This window comes from Octopus bimaculoides, chromosome 2, assembly GCF_001194135.2.
Source record: "Octopus bimaculoides isolate UCB-OBI-ISO-001 chromosome 2, ASM119413v2, whole genome shotgun sequence".
Classification (NCBI taxonomy): Eukaryota; Metazoa; Mollusca; class Cephalopoda; order Octopoda; family Octopodidae; genus Octopus; species Octopus bimaculoides.
Window position 1 is genome coordinate 120,529,649 of NC_068982.1, and position 10,961 is coordinate 120,540,609.

The 10,961-nt window shown below is 38.1% G+C and overlaps 1 protein-coding gene across 1 annotated transcript in view; it reads right to left on the minus strand.

The window, feature by feature from the left end:
- Nucleotides 1-10,961, minus strand: part of LOC106875300 (probable serine/threonine-protein kinase tsuA) — a 162,570-nt gene that overhangs the window by 40,575 nt on the left and 111,034 nt on the right. The window contains exon 9 of the mRNA XM_052965874.1: nucleotides 4,770-4,944. Within this exon, the coding sequence (XP_052821834.1) occupies nucleotides 4,770-4,944 (175 nt within the window). The remainder of the gene's footprint in view (nucleotides 1-4,769; nucleotides 4,945-10,961) is intronic.

Genomic DNA, 10,961 nt, shown 5'->3' on the forward strand with positions numbered 1-10,961 from the left:
TTCAGCGTTTTCCTGACGGTGAGCAGATGTGGTTGTCGTTTGTTCGATAGGATTTTTGCGCAGCAGCTTGTCTCAGTAAAGGAGTTACAGTCCTGGATCAAGCGTAGACTGGGAAAGGGCGTTTGACACTTGGAGCATCTACAAATGCTCGCAGCGCCCTGTCCATCGGACAATGCAGTTGGTGGAAGTTCCACATTGGAGTTCTATAGAAGGGTAGTGGCAGACAAGAACCACGACGTCCTTGGGCAAACTTCGGTGTTGGGGAAGATCAAGTAGCTGGTCTTTTCCGGAGGACTTTCGGGCCGGGACCGATGGATATTTTTCAGAAACCCCTGTTTTAACGGTGCTATTGGGGGGCTCTGTCGGTTTAAGGCAAACTCTATACGCATGGAAATGCTGTCAGATGGATCTGATCAAGATGTGCTCAGGGCCATGTAACCGTTCTGCATGCAATTGTCCAGCATCTAGACATTGTTGACTTGTGGAGCTTTGCTGAACAGCAGTTGATGCGTGTAGAATGAGTCTGGTTATCAGCCAAGCCCATTGTGAGGATCGCCTCACCACCTTCTTTTGGCCGGGAAGGAAAGACAGTTTTCCTCTGTTTAGTCACTATGGCGAAAGAGGAAGTGTGATGGACGAGGTTGAAAAGACTGAAGACAGATACTTTCCTTTTCGGCTAAGCCCTCATCGACTTTTTCAAGTTCCACTTGAAAAGGTGAGGGTGGAGAGCGAAGTGCTGCACCCCGATATTTTTGTTGAAAGGTGGGTGAATATAGCGAGGATGGCCGGTGTGAATATACGCTTGCCTGCTAGGTGAGGAGAGGAGGAGAGAGGTGCCTACCTGAAGTACCTTGTGCGGTCTTGGTGAAGAGGATGTGAAGAGGATGTGAAGAGGATGTGAAGAGGATGTGTGGGGTTCCCCTTTTGGGGAATATTATTGTTTAAATTTTGTTAATCGTTATTGTTTTTATTTATACACGTAATTTTGTGCTGAGCCCCACTTGTCTCTTGTATAGTCCCATTTAGTTCGATTATTATTATTATTATTATTATTATTATTATTATTATTATTATTATTATTATTATCATCATTAGTAGTAGTAGTAGTAGTAGTAGTAGTAGTAGTAGTAGTAGTAGTAGTAGTAGTAGTAGTAGTAGTAGTAGTTATTTGTAGTTGCTGCTGTTTTCTTGTTGAGACAACTTTTCGTGTTTCACCTCGCACTTTCAATGTCGTAGATTTTTGTCAAATAATTGCGTGTTTTATATTTTCCCGTTTGAGGAAAAGTATTTAATTTGAGAAGGAAATTTCAATTCGTAAACTAAGAATATGGCTACCCCATGCAGACACCCCACCACTAAACATTGAACGTAAAACAAGCATACTTTTAGAACAAAAAGATAAACAAACACAAAAAGCTTCATTGCTGAAAAACAAAATAATCTTTTATAACGCAAAATAATTTCATTTCGATCAATCTAAATGACACGATTAACAACAGTAGCCCTACACTACACACTCACAGGCATTTCACTAAGCAAAGGAACATGTGAAAAGTCTGAATTGACTCATTGTCAGTTTGTCCATTTTCGATTGCCTCATCATTAGTTTTATGGAATTGCATAACATTTGTGATCAAGGGGACTCTTCATGGGTATAAATATCCAAACGCCCCCACGGATGACATGAAGCCATTTTCGGATGCCATAAAGTTCAGCTGTAGTTGTAAGAAGGAAGGCTATGAGACAGAGAGTCAAGCTGCAACATGTGTAGAAGTTAGGGTCACTTGAAAGCTTTCTGCATAAAGAAAATTAAAGAACAGAGAAGAAAAGAGATCACAGAAGCTGCTGTTCTTAGGGAAACACCACTCGCAACTTTAGAAAGGTAGAAGAAATCCCTTTTCCCTCGGTCCCAAGAACTAAAAAAGAGAAAACCGATAATAAATTCAACCAAATTGATCGGTAAGTCGAAAACCAAGAAGTCAGAGTCTACTCTTCCAGTAGTAGCCTCCTATTGTCTTGCATGAAGGTATAAAAATGTTAGCAATAGAAACTAAAATATAAAAAAAGAACCCTAAAAGTAAGAATTGACCCAAATTGAATAAACAAAGAAGCGTTTTCCTTTCCCTTCGAAGAAACCAGAATTCAGAAACTCATCTCCTCCTGGAACACCATGATTTCTTCAGTGGCAAGAACATCTAACGAAAAATCGATGAATTTCCTGAACGTCGTGCATGAAGAGAGTTGATTTGCGAAGATATGAGGAGAAAATTTAACGAACACCCGAACGACAAACTCTTGAGGAAGACCATATCTTGGCAGATGGAAGACCATTTCTTGGCAGATGTACCAGAACCATGTAGAGGATATGAAATGCCTCTTTCCGACTCCGGATTTGCTCAAAGAAATAGACATTTCTAACACTACAATAATTGTAGTGTTATGGGAATGCAATCATGCTGGAATTGTGGGGAGCTCTGATTTAACTTAGAAGGCGGTTTCTCATCCACGTTCCACCGGGATTTTCTGCTTAGTTTCTTGTTTCTTTAAATTATAACTTATGAAATTATCTCTGCTCTTTTATCTAATCATCTGATTATTTTGTGTAGTTATTTTCTGTGATGTTAGTACTTATAAAATGTTTTAATGTATTTTATGACATCTCTGCTCCTCCCGCCTTTTTATATAACTTTGTTGTACATCATCTTATCTCTTTTATAACAAGTCTATTGTATATGTGATTGGGATCTGGAAGCTCAATGAAAACTTATTAATGTTGATGTTGATATCACAATTTTAGAATATAAAATTTCATATTATCTACATTCGGTTCAAGCTTTTGAAATTAATCAAGGAGAATGGTCTTTATCTGTGGATATGCTAATACTCTTTAATTACTGCTAGAGGTTAAACGTTTTAAGCCCCGGCGGTTGAGCTGCTGCATTCCAGACCCGCCAAGTTTGATAATGTGGAGAGAGGTAGACGTTATGCCGGTTGATGGAAAAACACATGGATATCGGTTTCAAATTTTGGTACAAGGCCAGCGATTATAGGTAAGGGAAGTGGGTAAATCGATTGCATTTACCTCAGTGTTCAACTGGTCCTTATTCTATCGACCCCGAACGGATGAAAGGAATATAAACTCAGAACATAAAGGCGGATGATATGCCTCTAAGTATTTTACCCGGCGTGGTAACGATTCTGCCAGCATACCGCCTTAGAACATGGATATTGACAGATAAAAAACTGTGCAAATGGAGTTTGGTTAAAAAGTTTCAATATGAAAAGAAAAAAAAGCAATTCATCTCAGAACTCTAACACAATGATGAAAATACATATTGACCGACATAGTTAACATATTGATTGATATAGTGACAGACATTGATTGATACTTCGACTGACGCAATGACTGACATATTGAGTAAAAAAAAAGCCCACTTGACTTATCTACAACAGTCACTCATGCATTCAAACCTCGGACCTATGGATATATATTATCTCCGCTTTTTATTCTTTTACTGGTGCTACTTCTACTTCCGCTCGTTAGTGCTGGCTGCTCTACTTATCCCTTCCGATAACCAACTTTCGTCTCGCACATCCATTCCACTTTCAGCAGCTACTACACTCATTCCTTTTACTCTTGCCCATGTTTCTTTTTGTGGTCGCTAATTTGTTCAAGAGAAACAATAACCCGTGCATATCTCACCAGTTTGGAGGGACTGTGAAAGTGTTGGTCACAATCCCTTTCTGTACAATATTTAAAAGATGTATATCTGTAAAACTACTAACTTTATAAAAATGAACACTATATATTGAGAAGTAGTTCAGAATATTGCATTAGTCACTATTTTATCGATGGTTCCCTTAAATGAAATAACATAGATTAGCTCTCAGAATCAGTATATATTGTAAATGAAGTAGTTTGAATTTCCGTCTTGTAACATTTGTTTCTCCATTACAGCTCTCAGAAACTCTTGCTCCTTACTAATCTTACCACAAGAAACATACTATTTAGAACATTTCCCTTCTACATTCTTCTTGCGAGATATCTCAATAATACGAGATAGGCAGCTATGCGAGCTTCTATATTGTTGCTTGACTTGCTAGAAACAGCTGCCAAGCATCTGACAAAAGAAAAAAAATGTATTAGATAATGTTGTCCTAAGTGCACCTTACTTGAAAAAATCTGTATTGTTACAGTGGGGTCGGCTTTAATTGTGGGTTATTTCTTTCTGGACTTAACTGGGCTAAAAAACAACCTCATCGACACCAACATGCACAGACGGAACTATGGTATACTCTTTTACTCTTTTACTTGTTTCAGTCATTTGACTGCGGCCATGCTGGAGCACCACCTTTAGTCGAATCAAATCGACCCCAGGACTTATTCTTTGTAAGCCTAGTACTTATTCTATTGGTCTCTTTTGCCGAACCGCTAAGTGACAGGGACATAAACACACCAGCATCGGTTGTCAAGCGATGGTGGGGGAGACAAACACAGACACACAAACACACACATACATATATATATATATATACATATATACGACGGACTTCTTTCAGTTTCCGTCTACCAAATCCACTCACAAGGCTTTGGTCGGCCCGAGGCTATAGTAGAAGACACTTGCCCAAAGTGTCACGCAGTGGGACTGAACCCGGAACCATGTGGTTAGTAAGCAAGCTACTTACCACACAGCCACTCCTGCGTCTATAGCTACTTACCACACATCCATATAATCTTATTATAAATGAATGACAGTAAAGAGATCTACCTATATTGCCTGTGGCGAGTGACTTATTATTTTCATTAGTTTTAAGCGTCTCCTCACACCCTGTATTTTCATTGGAATCTTGGTTGCTTTGGTTGCCATTCCACGGATACACGTCCCCTTCATTGGAAGAAGTAAATACTGGGCTAGACGCGCAGATCTCCAGTTTGCTATCAATCTGTAATAACAAGTATGTTAGATTTGTATGGTTACTAAAAACATCGTTACACATTATAAGAAATACAATTAAGACTCAATGAAATTTTTATAAAACTACTTTTTTGTTTCTCCCTACAACACGAAGCAAAAGAAAGTGGTTGAATGTGCTAAAGGCCTGCAGCTTTCTGACATAAATGATTCACTACAACAAAATCGATACTCTACTGATCTAATACGAATTCACCGCGGAGTTCGCTTAACCTTTTTCATCTTGCAGGGTTCGACAAATTAATAACCAGTAAATTATTGCGATTGTTGTTATTGTTTAGCCACAGGTCAGATTTGATTGAGTAGCTTCTTTGATCAAAGTACTCTAAACATGGTTATTACGTCTTCTTTTCAAACAATATGCCTTGGAATACATTATTGAACGTGTATTTATTTAGACGGTAAAGTGTGATTTGAGAGAATTTCGGCAGTTATTTCTTCTACGTCGAGCTACTACGTTGAGGTTACTTTCTTTTCTTCTAAACTATCACAGGTATTTCAATCGATTATACTTCCCACTAATCAAAAATACACATGTGATTACTTCCCACTAATCAAAAATACACATGTGTATTTATATACACATGTGTATATAAATTCATAGGTAGTGAAACGTAACAGCATGCCTATTGGCAAACTCGACAGATCTATGATAAATGACATTTCAACCTTCATCAACTTTTTTCTAGAGTATAATGTCTCTAAGACTCTAGTATATAACCTGGTATCAAAACGTTCCCGGACTAGTTCAGAGGTGCGCCAGCAAATGGCAGCACACGGTTGCCGTGAGAGCAAGCAGCGATCTTCTTGAGGCAGTGTGCCGAATGACATCGCTGTGTTTCCTTCGCAAGTTGTGAAATTTGTGTTTTTGTGATCACGTGTATGCTGAGGTCTGCGATTTTTGTCATGGGCAAGAAGTTGGAACAAATAGCCAACGTGAAATTTTGCGTTAAACTTGGTAGGTGCACTACAGTGACATTGAGCATGCTTCGGCAAGGTTACAACGACGAGGCAACGGATCGTACGCAATGTTTCGAGTGGCATAGGCGCACGACAGAGTCGCAACTCAATCAAGAGCATGAGCTTGTTCATAATTTTTTTCGACATTTGCGGTATTGCTCATCGAGAATTGGTCCCCGCAGAGCCAGAACGTCAATCGAGAGTTCTACTTGCATTACAAGTAGAAATATCCGCCTTTGCCCGGGTTTATTACAACATCCTTTTTACTTGATGAGTCTGAAGGAAGGAGCAGTGCCCATGATCTCTGCGTGCCTTCCGAGACTGGTAGATTAAATGTCTTTAATGTTCCGTTTTAAACTGTCACGGATCAACAACTGCAAGAATGACATGAGCAGAGGAAAGATTCATGAAGACCAATGTTCTGAGGTGGAAGGACAAAGAATAGAGGTTAGTGTGGTGCTGAGGTTGGGTGGGGTGGTCACAATATGGATGACGAGAGGTGGAGGGATGAGTTGATCGGTATTGTCTGTGTGCTGAAGGTACAAGACTGGTCAGCTTCGAGTAAGAGTGGTTATTAAAGTAAAAAGGGAAAAAGTAATGAGATGAGATAACGCACCCACTGGCCAGAGGTTGGGACGAACAGACTTGTTAAGGACTGACAATCGGTCGAGTGGCTTGGATGCAGCACAGGGTCTCTGTTAACATACCTGCAGCACCGACTCATATATGGAGACAGTGCTACTGTATTCCATTGTAGGTCACAGTTGAGCCTTGGAGAGTATCAACGAAAGTTGTGTTAGAATATTTTCTAGCTCTAAAGTGAAAAATCAAGTCTTTGATAATTGTCTGTATTTTGGATAAATTGCTTTAAAAAGAGGTTGGTCTAGGAATGCTGATTCACTCAAACATATGTCCGAGCAACTGAGCAAAGGATTCAAACTAAGCTTCATAAAAAGGTTAAAGAATAATCTATAAAGGAAGTAAGTGAGAAGGTAGATGAAACCAAATTCTGCTTTGGACAACGGTGGCTTTTGTGGCTAAAAATAGCAGTCAATCTTCTTCAGATTATAGCTTGTTGTTGTTGGCATTCCGCCGCTTACGACGTCGAGGGTTCCAGTTGATCCGATCAACGGAACAGCCTGCTCGTGAAATTAACGTGCAAGTGGCTCAGCACTCCACAGACACGTGTACCCTTAACGTAGTTCACGGGGATATTCAGTGTGATACAGAGTGTGACAAGGCTGGCCCTTTGAGATACAGGTACAACAGAAACAGGAAGAAAGAATGAGAGAAAGTTGTGGTGAAAGAGTACAGCAGGGTTCGCCACCATCCCCTGCCGGAGCCTCGTGGACCTTTAGGTGTTTTCGCTCAATAAACACTCACGACGCCCGGTCTGGGAAGGGAATCGAAACCGCAATCCTATGACCGCGAGTCCCTTGCCCTAACCACTGGGCCATTGCGCCCCCACAAGATTATATAGCTTACTGTCTTAAAAAAGGGAATGACACATTAGATACGATAGTCTTGCCGGATCATAAATAAAAGAAATAGTCACGACTGAAATGCCTCTTTAATGGCTACTCGATAAGGGTTTTGGTGACGCAAAGCAACATCAACAACAATGCTTAGTTTTGCCTTGGGCCCTCAACTCTTTGATGAAACAAGAGCACCGTCGTGATATACGGTGTGTCTTGGGCATTTTTAAAACTGGTGGAGCCAATCACTCTTCAGATTTGGTTACAGTCGGTTACTTTCAGAAAGAGAGAGACATAGTGGCAGAAAGAGAAGAATTAATTTCAGTGCAAGACTGCTACTTGTTTTATCAACCCCAAAATAATGAAAAGCAACATTGATTTCTATGGAATTTAAACATGGAGAACAGGAACAATTACCGCAAACCAATCTATTTTACACCCTAACTACTCAGCTAATCAGCCAACTGACTGTCCTAACAACAACAATAATCAAATGCTTTTATTTTGTAAGTCAGCGTTCTATTCTTCCCGCCAACAATGTCATACAATACCAGGCGAAAACTTCGTTCGCAAAAGAAAGCTTCTACTAGTGATTTATAAATCTACTAGAGATAATAGTCAAATCTTCCACAGAACATATCTTGCAGTCCTAAATAAAGGACACATTAGATAAAATTGTATGGAAAACATAATTGCTGGAAAAAAAAATTGAATGATCTTGATTGAAATGCTCTCTATCTGAGTTTAACAAGATCATCGCTGGCATAGGCGTAAGCAACAACCATAATAACGACGGCAACAGTAAGTATCTACTATAAGAATACTCTTGCGGTTTTCTCTGTCACAACATATGATGGCAAATTTGGTAGTGGGATGATGGAAATTCTACGGTGATAAAAATATCAAACAGCGTTTCAACTCTGTGTGAGTATATGTGTATGTATGTAAAAGGGAGGCATGTGAATGTTTGTATGTGTGAACCAGCGTTCTTTCAGTAACAAACGATGATCGATGTCACATCTCAAAAGACAACCACTAGATAACATTGACAAGTATATTAATTTAATTTACCATCCATATTCTATCCCGTATTTAGTCGCGGTCAGCTTTATGTGGCCTTAATTCGTACAAGAAAGAAGGAAAACTTGAAAATTCGGATCTATTTCAAAACGGGGGCACCAATATTTTCTTAACGAAACACTAACGAAACACTTTGAAACTTGGGACACTGGTAGAATGTGTCATATAAAACATCTTTTACTCTTCGTCTTCTTAACAAAAAAAACGTACATCGCAAGTTATTCCATGTTAAAGTTGTCGTATTTCTGTAATTTCAACCAATCACTGACGTCTATTCAGCTCAATAGAGTTACTGCTGGGCGGTCATAAAAATGTTATTCCCTGTGACATATTTCATCCGGTTTAATCGTAATTTATACGCATATATTGTTTATATAATAAATTACGCTGTGTGTATCTATGTGTGTAACAATTTTAGAGTTCGGATTCTAGAGTTAGGGTTCGTTTTAGGGTTAGGGTTAGGGTTAGGGGATTAATACGATATACACCGTTACAGCGCTAACTGTTTTCAACTGAATAGACGTTAGTGATTAGTAGAAATTATCGAAATAAGACAATTTTTTACATGAAATAAATTCGAATACAAACATTTTTTTCTGTTCTATAACACAAAATAGATAAGTATACGAAGTTTGAAAGTCTTTCGGTACCAAAAACACTACATAAAACATAAATGAAAACTGGTGCCCCCGTTTTGAAATAGATCCGAAAATTCTTTTGAAGGAAACAAGTAGTCACGAGATGTTAGTTGCGGAGAGATTTTTCATAAAAAATTTGGTAATAAAAAAATTATTAAACTAAAATCTTGATTCTGTGCCTTATTTATATATAAACTACTACAATTAGCCATCATTTCTGACGGCACGTGTTCAGCTAGTATTATAGTAAAGTACCGCTTTATATAAGAATTAATACAACAACTAAAGTCTCTTTTTTATGTAGGTTTTGAAATATTTTCCTAACTTCAAAACAAAACTTAGCCTTTTATATACAGCTTCTTATAACGGCGATTTCTGAAGTGGAACATTAATAAAGCTTATTAAAACTCTATAATCTGAAGTGGATTTTTCTATTATTAGTTACTTAAAATAAAGGATTCTGAAGTGGAATATTCCAGTATTTCAATGTAGAAACATAGTGTACAATACTTTCTAGTTCCATCAGTCATCTGCAAGATCTTATGTGTCACATGTTATGTTGAGCGCACTTGGATCTCATTGACCAATCTCCTCGACGCTCTACTGTTTTGCATTATCTCTACATGGTTATTATATTTTTTTACATATGTGTCCTCCAGCAATAATGGCAAATATATATATATACTACAAGATCTATCTCTTCTTTTGTCTAGTTTCTATAGTAATAGTTGACGTACAGCTACATCTTTTCTTCACGCAAATTTAAGTCTGCGTTGTTTGATGGTTTCTTTTAATAGCGGCATATTTCCACATGTACGTGTAAAATCTTGTTCGGTTAACAAGATCTTACATTAACATAAAATATAAAGTTCTCGAAAACAAATTCACTAGTGCTACTACTACCACTACTACTACTACTACTACCACCACCACCACCACCACCACTACTACTACTACTACTACTGCTACTACTGTTGCTGCTGCCACCAACACCACCACTACTACTACCACCACTACCACTGCTGCTGCTGCTACTACTAGTAGTAGATGATGACACATATACTTCACCACTATCCATACACACTCCCTACACACACAGACACACACACACACACATTAACATACACTCAGATAAATGTGCAGATTGCTTTTATTGTATATATGTGCAGGCGGTATGCCAGAGAATGTTGACCTTTGTCCATTTGCCTGTCTCCGTCTTTCTGTCTCTGTCTCTCTCTCCACCTCTCCCTATCTGTCTATATACCTGTCTGTCTCTTTGTTTTGTGTGTATGCATGTATGTATGTATGTATGTATGTATGGATGTATATACCTGTGATTTGTGTCACTTCGTTATTTACATATATGATGTTGATATGTACACATGCACATACTGAGGCAACCTTATATTTATATATATAAATATATATATTTATATATAAAAATATCCAAACTCCTTCAAAAACATTAACTGAATAAAAACTCGAGTGTATGATATGGGATCAAACATTTTGTTTTTAATGGTAAAAGTACTTTGGATATATATAAATATCGTCAAAAATATGATTTAAAAAATATGCTCTAAGAATAGATATTAGCCATGTACACACACATATACACATGCATACATACATACATACATACATACATACATACATGCATACATACTTACATACATGCATACATACATAAGTACCAGACTTAAATACTGGGGTCGATTCATTCAACTAAAAATCCAACACGGTCACAATCTAATGACTGAAACAAATAAAAGATAAACGATATCTATCTATCTCTTTCTCTTTCTCTCTCTCTCTCTCTCTCTCTCTATATATAT